Source organism: Lissotriton helveticus, chromosome 1_1 (assembly GCF_964261635.1).
Source record: "Lissotriton helveticus chromosome 1_1, aLisHel1.1, whole genome shotgun sequence".
NCBI lineage: Eukaryota > Metazoa > Chordata > Amphibia > Caudata > Salamandridae > Lissotriton > Lissotriton helveticus.
Window position 1 is genome coordinate 1,292,167,457 of NC_136057.1, and position 18,475 is coordinate 1,292,185,931.

Below are 18,475 nucleotides of genomic sequence, written 5' to 3' on the forward strand. Positions count from 1 at the left end.
ATGAAGGCCGGAGCCTTGCCCAGTCGTACTTGGCAGGTGATGGACGCAAGCTTAAACTGGACACGTTCCCGAACAGGGAGCCAGTGGAGGGATTTTAGGATGGGAGTTACATGGTGAAACTTGGGGAGGTTGAGTACCAGCCGTGCCGCCTGGTTCTGTATCAGCTGCAAACGCCTTAGACTATATGCAGGTAAGCCAGCGTATAGGACGTTGCAGTAATCCAGGCGGGAGATGACCATTGCCAAGATGATAGATTTCAGGGCATCCACAGAGAAAAAGCGGGATACCTTGCGTATGGTACGGAGTGACAAAAAGGAAGAAGACACCACGGCGCTAACCTGAGAATGAAGGGTAAGGTCAGAATTAAGTTTGATGCCAAGTGTCTTGACTGAGGTAGAGGGGACAGAGGGGGGACCAAGGGACGGGGGCCAAAAAAGTGAGGACCAGGGACTGGATGAGCCACCCGTCAGCACCAGCTCGGTCTTGTCCGGGTTAAGTTTCAAATGATTGTGGCTCATCCAGTCCCGGATAAAAATCATAATGGACTGAAAATTTAGGATGGAAGCAGAGGAAGGGGAAAGGTTGAACACAAGTTGGAGGTCGTCCGCATAGTTATATACGTCGACATCCATTCCCTGTAGTGCAAAATTCTAGGGAGAAATATAAAGATTAAACAAAAGGGGTGACAAAGAGGAACCCTGGGGGACCCCGCATTGGACTTTCTGAAAGTCCGCAGAAAAATCACCCAGGCGGACTGCCTGGGTGTGGTCCCTTAGGAAGGAGGACAGCCAAACCAGGGCGATCCCTCCGATCCCAGCCGCCTTGACACGGGAAAGCAAGATGGTGTGGTCGACCGTGTCAAAGGCGGCTGAGAGGTCAAGGAGGATCAAAGCCTGAGTCTGGTTGGTATCCCTACCCTCCCTAAGGGTGTCAAGGACCGACAATACCACGGTTTCAGTGGAGTGTGCGGGGCGGAAGCCAGCCTGGCGGGGGGCTAAGATTCCATACTCCTCTACAAAAGTGCTCAGAACACTGGTGACGTGGCGTTCTAGCACTTTGGCCAAGAATGGCAAGAGGGAGATGGGATGGTAGTTGGAGGGAACCGTGGGGTCTGCGCCAGGTTTCTTCAGGATGGGGACGATGACTGCTGTCTTCAGGGAGCTGGGGACAACCCCTTGAGTAAGAGAGCTGTTGATGAGGTGGAGAGCTGGGATAGGACACAAAGTGAAAATATGGCGGAGGATGTGCGCAGGGCAAATGTCTAGTGGGGAGCCAGATTTTACAAGAGGGATTATAGAAAGCAGAGATTCCTTGGTCAGGGGGGGCAGGGTATTAAGTTGTCCCTTGGGGAAAGGGCTTTGGGGATCGACAAAGGAGAGAGAGGGGGAAGGAATATTTGCTTTGATGATGGCAATCTTCTCTATGAAAAAGGTGTTTAAAGAGTGACAGAGGTCTAAGGAGGGAGTGGGTTTAAGGGATGTCCTATCAGAGAAGGCCAGATTGTGGACAATCGAGAAGATTGCCCTTGATTTGTTCTCCCCTGCTAGGATCTTAGAGGAGAAGTAAGCCTTTTTGGCAGCCAAGATAGCTTTCTTGTATTGGGCCAGAGTATTAGTAAATTCGGCTCTTAGTAGGGGGCAGTAATTCCTCCTCCAGGTGCGCTAAGCTCGGCGCACCGCTAATTTCAAGGCTTTAAGATCTTCATTAAACCATAGGTTGGCGTCCTTTTCCCGTTTAGAAGTTACCCTCTTTAGAGGGGCAAGGGAATCACAGTTTGTAGATAGCCAATGTTCGATGGCAGAGGCCTGAGAGTGAGAGGACAAACCATGTAGAATGGGGTAGGAAGAGATTAAAGAAGTGGATAATTTCTCAAGGTCCACTCGGCTCCATGATCGGACCCACGCATTTTTAGGGAGTGGGGGCCCGGTGGTGGAGTTGTTGGGAAGGGAAAAAGAGATTAAGTAGTGGTCAGACCAAGTGCAAGGTGAGATGGTTAGGGATTGTACCGGGCAATCTAAAGACCAAATCTGGTCTAAAATATGCCCTTTGACATGAGTGGGGGAGTGGACATGAGGTACAAAATTGAGGGATTGGAGAGTTTCAGAGAACTCTTTGGAGGACGGGCACTCTGCAGGATCTGTGGGCCAGAAATTAAAATCCCCCAATAATAGGATGGAGGAGTTGTTAACCGTAAGAGTGGCCAGTACCTCCTGAAACTCAGGGAGAAATAATAAGGGTGATTGGGGGGGACGGTAAGTGAGAAAACAAGTAAGAGGGGGGGTGATAGATGTGGTACGGATGGCTAGATACTCAGTGGTGGCGATACCTGGCAGAGATAGTGATTGAAAAGGCAGGTCAGCTCGAGCAATGACCGCGACGCCACCCCCCGTCCGACCGGCAGGGCGGTCAGCTCGTCTGACATAATAAGAAGCGGGGAGAGTGGCAAGTAGAGCGGGGAGGGAGTCGTCGCCAAACCAAGTTTCAGTTAAAAAGAGAAGGTCCGGCGCGTGAGAATCTAGTAGCACCGATAATTCATGTGAGTGGGCCACTGCTGACCGGGTATTAAGATAGTAAGCTGAGAGAGTTCTAGGTATGGCTGACCTGGTAGTTTCTTCAGAGGGAGGGGAAGGAAGGTTCAGGTCAAGAGAGGATATGAGGGTGCGGACGGGGGTGGGTAGGGACTAAGCATGGGCGGATTTTGCGGATCCACGATTCACGAATTTGCGTATTCACGGATCGTGGATCTGCAAAATCCGCGGATTTTGCGGATCGGCGGATTTGGGGGCGGGGCTTCCATGCCAGGACCATCGTGCCAGATTGAACCCTGCCCTTCATATTTATTCAAGAAGACGCCACCGTTTTGTGCCATACCTCTACTCAACTGGAGTACTTTCTACTGGATAATCAGTAAGTGCTACCTCGTTGGGTAAATGTATAGTGCTTTTACTACACTACAGCTACCTAAAGTGCCCGAGAGTTGTCAACAGCGACCAGGTGTGTGTTACTATGCAATCGCGCCGAAGGGCGCAGGGGTCCCTTGAGTGACCTATCATAGTGGGTAAATGGCGGGAAGACGGTGCACACCTCGAGTGTGTGGGCGGGGCCAAACGGACGGGGCTTCCATGCGAGTGCACATGCCTCTTGTGTGTATAAAAGGTCAGAGACTGATCAGAGCAACAGATGTAGAGACAGAAGCTCCTGGTCACAGAACAGCACGGGGATTGCGCTCGTGAAGGTCAAAGATGCAAAGGCCTGTATCCAGCGTCACAGCTGATTTTCGACGGTATATTTGGGAAGAAGGCACACCTGCCCAGCCTCCACAACGCTCAGGATTGTTTTTGGGCTGATGAATGAGTCACTGAATTAAAGCTTCATCTAGGGCACATGCTGTATTGATATCTGTAAGTGCTTCCTGTTGAGATGTAATTTTTGTGCCAGGACCGTCGTGCCAGAATGAACTTTGCCCTTCATATTTATTCAAGAAGACACCACCGTTTTGTGCCTGTTGTAACTAATTTACGATGGCGACGGCAAGCTGCCAGCGCCATCCTAAAATAGTTACTAAATTAGCTTCAACAGGAAGCTCTAATTGGTAAAATAAAGCAGGCGCTCGAGCCCCTGCTTTATCTTATCTATTAGAGCTTCCTGCTGAAGCTAATTAAGTAACTTTAGGATGGCGCTGGCAGCTTGCCGGCGCCATCGTAAATTAGTTACAGACTAGCAAGGCTTGAACTTTTGACCGAGGAATCCGCCGCTCGCGAATTGCGAATTTTCGGTAAATTCGCGAGAGTTCGCGGATCGCGGATTTACCGAAAATCCGCAAAATCCGCGATCGGAGCGGATTTTGCGCTCATGCTTAGTAGGGACCATGTGCCATGGAGCATGAGGAGTTGGGGAGAGGTGTAAGTGATATGTCGGGCAGAGTGGATTGCCCCTTGCCCCGGTCGGTCGCAGACGGGCGCAGACGGGCTTGCCTTAGGCGCGCCCGCTGCGCCCGTCCGCTGCGCTTCCGGTAAATGCACATGATGAAATAGTAGCGTTGAGGGCGGAAGGGAGGGGGGTGTGGCCAGCGAGGTGGGCGGGGCTAAGTTGGTCCCTGGGAAGGCGATCGAGCGGGGACCCGTTACAGCGTCAAGTCGGCTGTTCGGGGCTTTAAGGTGATCTGTCTGGCTTCAGTGCAGTAAGTAGATTTACAAACACGAAATGAACACAGTAAAATACAGTTTTTAAATACAAAATGCAATGTCTGGCGCTCTCCCGGCTTTCCACCTCAGGAGGATTGTTTGAGTGGGCAGCGCTAGTGATCAGCGCGCCCTTTTACCTTGCGGGGGGCGTGGCCAGCGAGGTGGGCGGGGCTAAGTTGGTCCCTGGGAAGGCGATCGAGCGGGGACCCCGTTACAGCGTCAAGTCGGCTGTTCGGGGCTTTAAGGTGATCTGTCTGGCTTCAGTGCAGTAAGTAGATTTAAAAACACGAAATGAACACAGTAAAATACAGTTTTTAAGTACAAAATGCAATGTCTGGCGCTCTCCCGGCTTTCCGCCTCAGGAGGATTGTTTGAGTGGGCAGCGCTAGTGATCAGCGCGCCCTTTTACCTTGCGGGGGGCAGCACGGAAGTGATGGTAGACACCACGAATCGGTAAGTCCAAGTACACTTTACTTTTACGAACAAGCTTCTCAGGATACTCCGGGGGGGGGGGAAACCAAGCTGTCCCTGGCACAGCTTCCGTACCTCGTCGCCACAAAAGTGTTGTAAATAGGGTCCAGAGTCAGACCATGTGGTTTAAATCTTCTTTATTGAAGTATAAATCCTCAGAGTGTCCCCAGCTTGTCAAGTGTCTCTTCCAGGCAGACGCTCTCTGAACGTTTTATCACAGCCTTCACAGGAGGGCATGGGGTAAACCACTTAAGTAAAAAGGGAGGGGGGTGGAAACGTAAGGGTGAACCACGGGGCGAAGTTACAACAACTACCTACACCAGCACATGCCACAGTACAATCCTGAAATGAAGAAAATATGTTTAGTAAACTATGATGCACCAAAACATCTGGTAGTGTGATGAATTAACATCAGTATATCTCCAAAATTATAAAACAGTACATCTAACAGATGGCAATGTGATTCCGGAATAGATTGAATCTTTAAAGATACATAGCCATTTATGTTTTTTTTAATGAAATTTCCTTCCTAGGAGGACCTTGTGAATACTGTTGGTGAAAGTGCTGCATTAGGAGTCTCTGGAATTGTCATGTGGGGAGACCTTACTTTGAGCAAAACCGTGGTAGGTCACATCTAATCTTATTTTTTCTACTGAAAATTGATTGTTTGGGAAGTTTATAGTCATTATGTTTTTTGCCTTTGGGTGTAGTATTTTGAACACAGATGAAGACTGGTAGATGTTAAATGTGCTGTCAGAAGTACTGTGGTCGATATGTATTTCATAAACTGAGATTCACAAACACAGTCTCCACAGGTTAATCTTAGACTATTTGGGCCCGATTCACAAAGGTATACTTAGACCTGATGTTCAAGGTTAGACCTGCAGTCTAAGTTTAGATTTAAAGTCTAAATTTGGACCTGAAATCTAAGTTTAGATTTAAAGTTTATCTTTAGATCTGAAGTCTAAGTTTGGACCTGAAGGTTAACTTTAGAATTGAAGTCTAAACTTAGACCTTCGGTTCTAAACTTAAACTTCAGGTCTAAACTTAAACTTCAGTTCTAAAGTTAGACTTCAGATATAAACTTAGGACCTGATTCACAAAGTTAAACTTAGACCTGAAGTCTGAGGGCACGATTCACAAAGGTAAACTTACACCAAAAGTATGGGGCAGATTTACAAGCCCCATGTGCCACCTGTGTATAACGTTGCGTGATGCACCGGTGGCGCAGCCTGCTAAGGGATATTTACAAGCACAGGTAAAGTCACCCTGCGTGACTTAACCTGTGCTTGTAAATATCGCCTCTGTTCACGCAACACTTTCCGTGTTAGGGGCGGGACATGGGTGTTGCTGTGGGAGTTCCCACGCAACACCCAGATCCACTGATGCATTTCCAGATTTACGAGAAATCGTAAACCTGGAAATGCGTCAGTTCGCTACGCCACTCTAGGGGTGGCGTAGCCAAGTGAAACAAGGAGAAATGTTTTCATTTCTGGTTTTTCCTCTTTCAATGTGTGCTGCGTTCTACAGCACGCATTGAAAGAGGAAAATGCCTGTAGTGATTGTTTTTGTTCTGTACCTTTCTGCACAAAAACAATCTCCCCATGGTGCAGGCATCCTTGCACCATGGTGCAACGGTGGCTGCGCCGGCGCATGGCAGCTGTTTCTGCGCCAGCGCAGGGGAGAGCACAGGAATGCGACATATCATTGTAGATATGTTGCATTCCTGTGCTCTGAAAGTGCCGCAGCGTGGCACAGCCAAAGGGCTTGCGGTGCCATGCTGCGGCACTTTCTTGTAGATCTGCCCCTACGTTTAGACCTGAAGTCCAAGTTGAGACCTAAAATCTAACTTTACTAATAGTAAAGTTAGACTTTTGGTCTAAGTTTATATCAAAAGCCTAACTTAGACCAAATGTTTACCTAGTTTACCTTTGTGAATCAGGTCCTTAGACTTCAGGTCTAAGTTTACCTTTGTAAATCGGGCCCTTAGACTTCAGGTCTAAAGTTAGACTTAAGTTCTAAACTGAGGCTTCAGGTCTAAAGTTAGACTTCAGTTTAAGTTTACATTTGTGAATAGGGCCCCTTGGTCAAAAGTCTACAAAGCAGTATACTGCCTTGGCCTACATCAAGCAATACATTTGATCATTTACGCTCTCAGAAGCTTATTGGGTGGTTTACATAAAAGTAAAGAATCTATATCTGTAGTTGCACAACCCTGAAAAAATTGATACATTTTTACGGGGAAGGATGTGCACGGTAAAGGCATCATGTTATATTAAAAGGTGGGCAGAATAAAGAATGTAGGGCTAGATATAGGTAAATAGTTTTTACCGATTCTAAAATACCGAATTTTACCGATTCGGTATTTTAGAATCGGTAAATCCTATGTAGGTAATTAATTGGTAAAAAATACCGAATCGTTAAGATTCGGTATTTGCCATTCATTCCTATGGGCCTGAAGGCCCATAGGAATGAATGTCAATTACTGAATCGGTAATTACCGATTCGGTAAAATTGGGAAAAATTCAAGGGTGGCAGGGTGTCACTTTGACACCCTGTTGCACCCTTGATTAGTGCTGGTGTGCACATGTGGCATACATACATGCCCTAAGGGCATGTATGTCTGTCACATGACACAGGTATAAATGCACATTTATGCATTTACATAGGAATTCCTTATTTACCACCAACTAATAGTTGGTGGTAAATAACAAATTCTTAAAGCCCAAAAGCACTGTTTACAGTGCCTCCTACATCTCTGATTCGGTAAATACCGAATCGGTAAATACCGATTAGTTATTTACCGAATCATTAAAATAGCCTTCTACATAGAAAAAGGCTTTTACTGGTCAGTAACGGCCGATTTCGGCCGTTACCGAACGGTAAAAGCCTACCTACATCTGGCCCTTAATTCCTAAATTCTCATCATCAGTAAATCATGATTACAGGTTTCATAGTTGTTAACAGGTATCATACATGGGAATGTGCTATTTTCTCTGTGAAATCCTCCCCATACTTATCATTCCTCATACTATAAAGTTGTCTCTTGTGTATAAATGTACACTTTTTTCATTTACAAACACCTGTTCTAATAATGAATACAAATAAATCATAATTCATGACAAAAACAAAATGAGGCTTTAGTGCAGTATTAGTATTGTGTTCACAGTGTATACAGTATCATTAAAAATGTAAGAAATACAAATTATTGGACCTCCATCCCCTTGTGACCTAATTGCACTGCATACATACTAAGTCTCGGCAGTGAACTCCGCTCCGCTCGCAGAGTTTGTGCCTGGAACTGAGTTTGTTTCCTCACTTGCGTTTGTCAACGTCAAGTTGGCGAGTGAGAGCGAGGAAAATCCTCCTCTGCAAGATTTTTCCTTGTTCGCGATCGTCAATGGCAAGTTAGCAAGTGCAAGCATCGAAAATCAGCCTCCCGCCAAGATTTTTCAACGCGGGCGGTCAGATTTCTCATAGCGAGTGGTTACATATGCTTACGACCGCTTGTGATGAGAAAAAGTCAGTTCGCGTTGAGAAAGCTGATGCTCGAGTAAAAAAATCTACTCGAGTGGGGGAAAGGAAGCAGCGCCTGCTTGCACTGTGCATAGTTCTGTTCGCAATGATGGCACAGAGAGGACAAGCACCTGACGCAGAAAATCACAGCAAACAGCATTCATCTAACACACTCCGCCACTCACGGAACTCCGCAAATTCCACCCAGGCTTAATACATACATCTGAAAGAGAGAGGAGAGAGGTTGTGGTCTGACGGCTAGACTGCCAAACTTGGAGCAGCGAAACCAAGCTTCGAGCCTCGGGGTCGACTACACATCCTGCAATTCTGGGCAAATCACTTATTCTCCCCGCGCCTAACAAAATAAATGAATGTTTCCTCGTGTTGCGCAACTGGTGCTCATGTAAAGTGCTCCAATACCTTTGGGTCGAGTTTGCGCTATAGATATCTGTAAAAAAAAATTAAAAAGTAAAAAATCAAATTATCTGGGTCTTATTGTGTTTTTGTGAATTTTCTCCCTCAGCATTACAAGTCTCACTCCTAAGACTCACAGACTTGCATGAAAGCAGAAATTAGTCAGACATCATTTTGGCCTTGTCTTTTATTTAGAGACATGGCCTTTTCAGTGCTATTATATTTCCTAAAGCTTGGACTATTGAATGGACCTCTTAATCTCTTGTAACACTTGCTTTGCTGGTACCACATAGTTAAGTCGCATTTTTTCCTTGAATCATTTGTTTACTTCTTAAGGAACTTATTGTTTGTAGTATTGCTTTCTTTTCCACCCAAGGAGTTAGGGTATATTTGGGGTTACACTCTTCAGTTGTTCGCTTATGCACATTCCTCTGTTGCTGTGTTAAAGTGTATAGCCTTATGTCCATGCGTGGTAATGAGTGATACAGCCAACATGAATGCAGTGGCGGCCTGTACAGTACAGAGGGGGAGGGGAAACAAAAATTCCCTTACCTCATTACTGCATCTCTCCTCTGTCTCTCCCACGTCGTCTCTCCCCTGCTCCTCAAACAGGAAGCACCCAGGCTCCCTAAGCCATCACAATGCTGCAATGGTTTGTCGCTCACACTGGGAATCGGAGCCTGGGCAAATTCTCCACCCAGGTTGTAATGCAGCCTGGGTGAAGATCATGCAAAGTGCACATGACGATTTTGCTGAGACATGACAGCCGGCCTAACCCTCATGCACACTTTCGAGCGCAGCAATCACTCTTCCTTCAGGACTTCACGGGTGCCAAGTCCCACCTCTTCCTGACCTGGCGGTACTATGAAATAAAATGATAATTTTATTAAATTTTTTCTTTTACACTACTCCGCGATTAGTGGGGTGACACTCCTCCGCCTTAGTGGATGAGCCGCCACTGCATGTATGTACATATACATGGACAGGATTATATTAAAACAAACAGTGTTCAACTGAGTTTATGAAAGTTCTGGATCCCAGGAATAACTACATATAAAGCATAGAGATACATCTAGAGTTAAGTGGGCAGTCTGGAGTCCCTCCAGCAGTGTTTAGTCAAAGAAGTTTGATGTACGGCACAAAGGTTTCTGATAATATTTTTTACAACCTCATTTATTACAATACTACCACTGTACAAAGCTCATAGTTAGGTAATGTGTTAAAAGGCTTAACTACTTTTTTCCCTAAAATACATAAAAACCTCATCACAGCTGTTCTGTGAATACTACATCAATATACCCATATCTAAAATTACTGGTGTCACGGGTATTGCTGGTACCAGGATTTTGAAATATAAGTGAGACACTCAGTGGCCTCTTACTGATACAAAAACCTCAGCCACAACCTACCTTCCTTTGTACTTTATACCAGTGTGAAAATAACATATATTTTTAATCAGCTGACCACAATGCCCTGAATCGAATTTGGTAGCCAGTTTTTTTTCTGATAGAATAATCAAATAAAAACTAGAGTCAAACATCAGCTCAGCCTTAGCACCATTTAACGTTTTAGCTAGACTTTTGGGTTACTAGTGTTTTTCCACTCAACTGCAGAACAATTACTACTACTTCTGTCTTTTCTTTTCACATATTTGTTGTTCCAGCATCATACCATGAAATGACCCTTCTTTCCACATTTATTGCACTTGGCCTTCACTATTGGACACTATTTCGAAAGTCTCTTCTCTGAAATGGCATTAACATGTTTTTATTACCAGAATCCAATGTTATCTTCTTCACGCAATACATCATGCATTCTCTTTGTTTGGCTACAGTTAAAACTTAACTGAGTGGAGGTTCCTCTTTCAGACAAATTTCCTCAATGGTTTTATTACAGTCTAACCAAAAATTATCTCTGATTCTCTCATCACACAGTTTCCCAAACTTGCAAAAAGAAGCTAGTTTTCCTAAAGCAGATACATACTCTTATACTGCCTCGCTCTCCCTTTATGTACTTTTGCCAAAATTATAGTGGCCAAACTTAGTGCTTACTCTTTGTAGAAAGTAAATATCTACTACATGTTTAACCCTCTCACCTTTACTTGATATAATTCTGGTAGATGTTCTATAATGTGTTGCCTTTCACACCCCAGACAATGTAAAAATAGCACTACCTTCCTTTCTAGTCCAATGTAATGTTCCATACAGCAACATCATTTTGAAATAATTATTTTTCACTACGCCCACTAGTTTTCATTGGCTATAGGATTCTGGGCACTTTACCACTTCTGGTCAGTGCTAAAGTACATATGCTCTCTCTATAAATTGTAATATGATTGGTTATCCATGATTGGCATATTTGATTGATATACTGGTAAGTACCTAGTAAAGTGCACTGAGTGGTCTAGGGCCTGTAAATCAAATGCTACTAGTGGGCTTGCGGTACAAAAGGGGGTGGTGATGGACGGAGCATCTGAACCAATCAAACACTCACACCCAGTCAACAGATCTGGGTTTAATCCATCACTGTTCTTTAGCCCACTCTGCCACCCCAGTTCAGACATGGCCATATGCAAATCAGTCTGAACCTGTGCCTCATGGGAACAGTCCAGCCCGAACTGCCAAGCCATGACTTCCCTGGACCGGAATCAAACTTCCTAGGACCGGTTTCTGGCATTTCAGCCGTCTTCAGCCAGGCTTGCTTGAATCCAGTGGCAAAGTGAGCAAGGGACTCACGTCTGAGCATACCCTGCCAATTTATGGGAAACAAAGCGGTACAAAAGTGGGTGGTGATGGACGGAGCATCTGAACCAATCAAACACTAGTGAGCTTGCAGCACTGGTTGTGCCACCCACACAAGTAGTCCTGTAAATGTGTCTCAGACCTACCAATGCATTGTCTGGGCGCGTAGTTGTAAACTGTCATGTTGCCCTGGCAAGGGCACCCACTTACCAGGCCCAACCCTTCCCTTTCCTTACATGTGAGGCACCCCTAATGTAGGTCTAATGTACCCCCCATGGGCAGGGTACAATCTATGTGAAAGGTAGGACATGTACTTGTATGTGTGACATGTCCTGATAGTGAAATACTGTGTATTTCATTTCTCGTTATTGAAAATAAGCTTGTAGGCTTATCATTGGGGCAGCACTGTAACAATTGTACATATGTGACTTGCAATAGGGACAAGATGGAAAAATTGAGTTTAGGCTCTCTGAACTCAGAATTTATTAACATAACTTAGGTGAAGGTGTTTTTTAAATTCTGTGTTTGAAAATGCCACTTTTAGAAAGTGGACAATAACAGCCCGGATGAGTATCCAGGAACTCGAGGTGCACTACAGAAATGTCACTTAATCCTAAGTTTACATATAGTTATCAAAAAATGTTTTCGATATCATAGTACAGCGGTTCTACAACATATAGTCCATGAATCATTATTACTCCAACAAAGAGTGTCGAAAGCACTTCCAAAAGCAACGAACCAAGAAGTGATCCAAAATCAGACTCTGCTCTTTATCCATAGCAGAATTTCTTCAAAAGAAATGCAATGATGCTTGACTCAGCATTTCACATCAGATGACAAATAAGTTTTCGCTTTCCCAATGCATTTCGGGATGAACTCTGCCCTTCGTCAGGGAAATCTAGAAACATCAATACCTTTAATGAACATCAAAGGAATCATGCACAAGACTATATACATCATGATAAAGTTTGATTGAGCTCATAGAGACAAGCAACAAGTCTCAGAATCCACTGCACAAACATACAAGGGGAAAAAAGGTGAACCTAAGAAAAGACGTGAACAAACATAAAAAGCGGGAAGAAAGAGCCCACACTAACTCTTACTACATATGCACCCAACATGCAGTTCCAAAGTGATCAAATAAACAACAGAGGAAATACCTCAAGTGAATGCCGAATTCGCAGCATGTTAATGAATACAGGCACAGAATCTCTGCCAACTGCGGAATTAATGAAAAACGCGGTAAAACACCAAACTGAATTTAAACGTGCCCACCGTTTCCACCATGGAGTTAAATGGAAAACAAATAATAATAATTCCTCTAAAACTGACTACTGCTGACCACAAGGAGGTAAATCTATAGAGTAAAAGTAAGAACTCAAGTGAGTTCAACACGCTACCAATGTGAAGGTGAAAAAGTAACACCAAGCCTGGAAATAAATCTTACCAGAGCACATAAAGTGCATCCCACCGGGTCTCACAGAAGGAGTAGCTGATGTGAAAGAAACGCTGAGCCCAGTCCGGGTGTCCCGGAAATAAACAGAGACGGGGTCATACGTATCCCGCGTCAACACCGTGGTAAGAGAAACAGGACTAGCCCACAGAGGTGAACCCAGTGAGAGCTCGGACAAAGACAAGCATGAAAAGAGAAATGTAAAGGATGATCGCTCCAATAAACTTCAATGCGATGGAAATTGAACTCACGAAGTGTAGAAAATAGTGCAAGTGAACCGAAGAATTGTGCTAAAAAAACAATATCAAACAATACAACCTGCCTATACAAAACTGATAAAATCCCTGCCTAAACATAACTTGTACAAAACAATATCAGACAATACAAGCTGCCTACACAAAATTAATAAAATCGCTTCCTATACAAAACTAGTTAAATGAAGGTAAAAATAATGGAGTTCAGAGACAAAGGTGAACAATACAAAAATGCTGCAGAGAATATTCACAAGAAGCACAACAATTCGAACATATTATTTAACCCTTTCGGGTGAAGAGTCTCTAGAAACCAAATCCAGTGTGTTTCATGCTGTAAAAGCAATCTGGATAAGTCTCAACCAGGTAGTGGTTCAAAGAACATATTTGTGTGTATCCTACTTTTATGTTCTGTGATACGGATTCTTAAAGCCCTCTCAGTTTTGCCAACATAATATAAGCCACAAGGGTATTTAATCACATAAATGACATGAGTGATGTTGCAATTGGCTGTGAAATTCAACTTAACATTTCTCCCAGATCTGAGGTGAGTGATCGATTGACCCGTTAACACATTGTTATAATGAGAACAATGTCGACACCTGATCCTACCTTTGTGTGTGCTCGAGATGGTAGGTAACGGAGATGTCAATATCTCTTTCAGATTGCGTAACTGTTTATATGCAAAAAGTGGAGGGTTGACAAATAAACCTTGAAAATCAGATTCAGTCTGAAGTAATTCCCAGCGTTTTAACACAATCTTTTTAATCAAATGCGACTGGGATGAGAAAGTAGAGACAAACACTTCTCTAGATGTGGTTTGCCTTTGGGTTGTCTTCTTGAGTAAATTGTTTCTAGCCACTTGCAATGCCTTAGTTTCAGTTTTTTGTTTTTTTTTTATCCTCATATTGCGATTTTATGTTTTTGGGAAATGACAGGGTTCAGCCTCTGCATTAGCTGTACCGGCACTGCCCCTAAATAGGAGTGTGTGAGGGGAGTTTCCCAACCGAATGATTTTGCAGAGGAGTCCCTTTTGGAACCATCACATAAATAACTTTTCTGTTTTTTTCGTTAGTGAGGGGGAGATAGCCACCTTGACTACTCGATGAGTATTGTACTCATCAACAGAGGTTACCATCGCTTAATCATAGGATCATCATTCCGTCTCGGCCACTAGGTTAGAGTTAAAATGATTTTCCCATCTTACCCAGAAGTTTATTTCTATTGGTATGCTTTCCCCTCCTATCTAGTTTGTTTATTTTCAAGACTGAATTAATCCATTCCCCAATCGTAGGGTGTACTGGGCCAACCCACTTAATACATATCTCCCTTATTGCAAGGAGGATTAAAACAAAAACCAAGTTTTCTTGCCCTTTTGTTAGCTTACCCGCTCGTTTATTGCTGTCAATCCCAAAAAGTACAAGTGGTAGTTACAGTTATTTGCTGTTGTAGGATCAAACTTACGGTCTTACCCACTTCAGACCAGAATCCGTCCAGGTATGGGCACTCTTTAAAAATGTGAATATCATCTGCCCTCTCCTCTCCACATTTCGGGCATTTCCTGATTTGGGCACCTTTAAATTTGGACAGTCTTTTTGGGGTCCAATAAGCCCTATGGATCGTGAAGAGATGATTTCTTTTTAAAGCTGCTGATTTCAGTGTAGCCCAGCATTTCTCGATTGGCTTTAGCCACACTCCTTCTAGGTCCGGAGTTTGTAAGTCTTTCCCCCAGATTAGCTCTGCAACCTGAGGATCTTCATCTCCTGCTGTTATTAGGGCCCAATACCATCTGGCTATCTCTTTTTTTATGGGTAGAACTTTCTGCATTTCTTTCTCCAGCTCTTCGGTATCTTTTCCATGATCTGTGAAGGTGTTTGCCCAACTAGAAAGCTGATAGTATTTAAATTTGGAGATGGTGAAATTAGTGATGATATGAAGATCCTCCCATGAGATCAACGTTGATCCGCTTAAGATTTGACCCCAGTACTTGATGTCGGCTGTTTTCAAAGGGTTTGCCAAGCTATCTTTTAGGCAGTCTGGGGTGCCTGGGGAGTCCCATATGGGGGCCAGAGGGCTGTAGTATGAAATATTTAAGGTCCCTCTGATCTGAAACCATAGTCTGGCCGCATCCTTCAGGACTTAGTTACAGCTTGATCTACAACGTCACAAGGGTATCCCCTGGCAATAAAACCCATGCTTTTTAAGATGAACAGGTGATTTATGGATAGATGGTATGCTATCTTAAATAAGTGTTCATTAGATCTTATTTTACTTATAGTGGAAGAATTGTCACAAGTACTTATTGGTCTTGAAACAGATATTAAAGAATTACAGCACGCTTTATCTCTACGTATGGAGGCTGAAAACTGGCAATCCACCCTCAATGACATTAATAAACAAACTTGACATCTATGCAAAAGAAATTCACGAAGGGCAGAGTTCCACCCGAAATGCATTGGGAAAGGGAAAACCTATTTGTCATCTGATTTGAAATCCTGAGTCAAGCATCATTGCGTTTCTTTTGAAGAAATTCTGCTATGGACTGGATAAAGGGGTGTATGCCAGTACAACGCGATCTAAAAGATCGCGGTACTTGACAACGCGGTCATTACAACGCAAGTCGTTACAACGACTTGCGTTGGAGGGCGCGGATTTTGGAATATTATAATTTTATATTCCAACACCAGTCCACGTAACAGTAGGGAAGGTGTTGGAATACAAAATTACAACATTCCTTGCCCAACAGCGCCATACAGCGCAATTCGTAGTAACCACTTGCGTTGTAATGGCATCGTTGTAAAAGCACTGTGGTGTAAACACCGCGTTGTAAACGATGTTTACCGGATAAAGAGCCGAGTCTGATTTTGGATCACTTCGTGGTTCGTTGCTTTTGGCAGTACTTTCGACACTGTTGGAGTAATAATGATTCATGGACTATATGTTGTAGAACCACTCTACTAAGATATTGAAAACATTTTTTGATTACTATATGTACACTTAGGATTACGTGACTTTTCTGTAGAGCACCTTGAGTTCCTGGATACTCATCCGGGCTGTTATTGTCAACTTTTGTACAAGGATGCTGACAGAGTCCCCTACAGGGTGCACACTTTAATTTTTGGAATCTTGTTAAAAAGATTACTTGGTTTAATTTGATTACGTTTGAGTGCACTCTCCTGCATTTCTTTTTGTTATACAACTTTAGAAAGTGCACATTTTCTTACTTTCACATTCTGCGTGCCTCTGACTGTTTGTGTATTCAGCCTCTGGTGTTAGAGTGACAGGAGCTAGGGGGGATGAGGTGTGCCCTGCTTGAATAGGTGACTCATCACTTGATAAACAGACCTGGTCTGCATTTAGAGTGGTGGGAGGAGTTTTGCTTGCATCTGAATAGGCTGTGTCTTCTTTTCACTATGCTGTCTCTGCCCCCTCTGGTCATGCTGCACTAGGGAGGTCAGGACTGCTTTGGACTGGGTTCATAGAGCCTTGCCACAAAGAGAACAATACCAAAATGGGGTATAAGTATTGGACCTAAAACCCTCAAGAGACTAGATTACTTCAAGAAACAGGAGGACCCTACCTTGAAGAAGAGCAAATGGACTGTGTGAGGACTGCTACCTTTTCTGTGTAAGAGGTGGGTTGGCCTGCAGTTGCTGCTTCTCTCTCTGGTGGAGGAAAAGGACTGACTCTTTTTGCCCTGCTGTTGAATCCTGTTTGTGAAGAACTCTATGAGGGCCTGTGTGTGCTGGCCTCCTGTTCTGAGAAAGTCAAGGACATCAAAGTTTCTGTGTGTTGTGCCGTACACGTTTTACTTTGGGCAGAGCTCTGGGTGCTGTGCTCTACCAGCATTGCTTTCCTGTGCTCTACAGCTTTATCTTTGGCAGAGCTCTGTGTGCTCTGCTCTGCAAAGGTTACCTTCACAGAGCTGTGTGTGCTTTGCAGGTGCTCTGTGTGCTTTACTGTTGCCAACACGCTGTGTGTCTGGCTCTATTACAGCACTGTGTGCTTTACTGCCTGAGAGCTCGGTGAGCCCCCTGTTGTGTACCATCAAGAAGGATCAGCCTGCCTGGGGCCCCGGCCCTCACTCCGTCTGGGTCCCGAGTCCCGGACCGAAATACTCTTGCTGCAATGGAAAACCGGAGATCCCTGTACAGCCGCTCCACCAATTCCTTAGGGCACTAGTTGTTGCCTAGCAACCTCCCGATGAGAGAAAGAGAAGCCATGACTCACCACAGCCCTGCCCACCAGGCTGCCGGGACATCCGTGCACAACGCGGATGGGCTCCAGTAACTAGGAGGTTCACCACCCGCTCTCCGGGGAAGAAAACCCCTTGCGGCTCCCACTCCATGCCGCAGGGGCGCTGACCTGAGGAATCTGCTGGTCACGGCCAGGGGACTGTGTAAGTGCCTTTTCCCCCTCCTCCTGGCATCTCCCATCCCTCACCACTATGCCACCGGAGCGTGAGCAGTCGCCAGTGGGAGAGAAGGGGGCATAATCAAGCCACTTCACAGTAGTGCTAGCAACCGGTGGCAACCCTGAGAAGCTCCAGCCTCAATCTAGTCTGCATTGTGAAGGTCGGGCCGGTTGAGACCAGCGGGTAATTTGGCTGCACACTCTCTGTGGAGGATGTTTTGTAATGTGTGCAATCCTACCAGTAGTTACTTGTTGCATTAACTGTGATGTTAGGCATATTGTTTAAAGTATGGTATTTAATTATAGGTATTAAGTAGTGCACTAACTGGTATGTTTATCACAATTGCCTTATGGCAAAGAAATGTATGACATAGGCAATATATATGTCTTTATGTTTTTACCCTACAGGAGCTTTGATGACAATTGCCTGGTTGGCAAAGTCATTTGTGATCTATGTATTGTTATGACATTTCCTAGTGGCAAAGCGAGTTATGTGATTGTGGTCTTATGTGTATATATTTATAACATAATTGATATTTGTATATACCACTGTGTGGAGTCTCTTTTTGTAGTGTGCCTAGTGTCTCACTGGTGTGTGTGTGTGTGTTGCACAAACGCTTTACTCATTGCCTCTGGAATAAGCTTGACTGCTCTGCCAAGCTACCAAGGGGGTGAGCAGAGGTTATCTTGTGTGTGTAACCCTCTTACCCTGACTAGAGTAGTGGGTTCTGGCTGGCTTAGGTGCATACCCAAGCCAACCAGAAACCCCATTTCTAACACTTGCGAACTACACATAGAAGGAAAGATGATCTTGAAATCAGCAAAATTGGTCATATTCACAATGAATAAAATGTAAAGCCAAACTAGTTTTCATAATGCTACGACTCCGAAAAGTCTTTGTGCCTGCACATAGTTCAGATATATTCACCTGCAACATGTTAGTTATATATAAAACAGATGAACTCCAATATGCAAGGCTACCATTTTCTTCTTTTACCTCACATGCTGTTAAAAGGTTCCTATTAATTTAGT

The 18,475-nt window shown here is 44.3% G+C and overlaps 1 protein-coding gene across 1 annotated transcript in view; it reads left to right on the forward strand.

The window, feature by feature from the left end:
* Positions 1 to 18,475, forward strand: part of LOC144763898 (hyaluronidase-5-like) — a 396,285-nt gene that overhangs the window by 354,068 nt on the left and 23,742 nt on the right. The window contains exon 3 of the mRNA XM_078649926.1: positions 5,189 to 5,278. Coding sequence (XP_078506052.1) covers positions 5,189 to 5,278 — 90 coding nt within the window. The remainder of the gene's footprint in view (positions 1 to 5,188; positions 5,279 to 18,475) is intronic.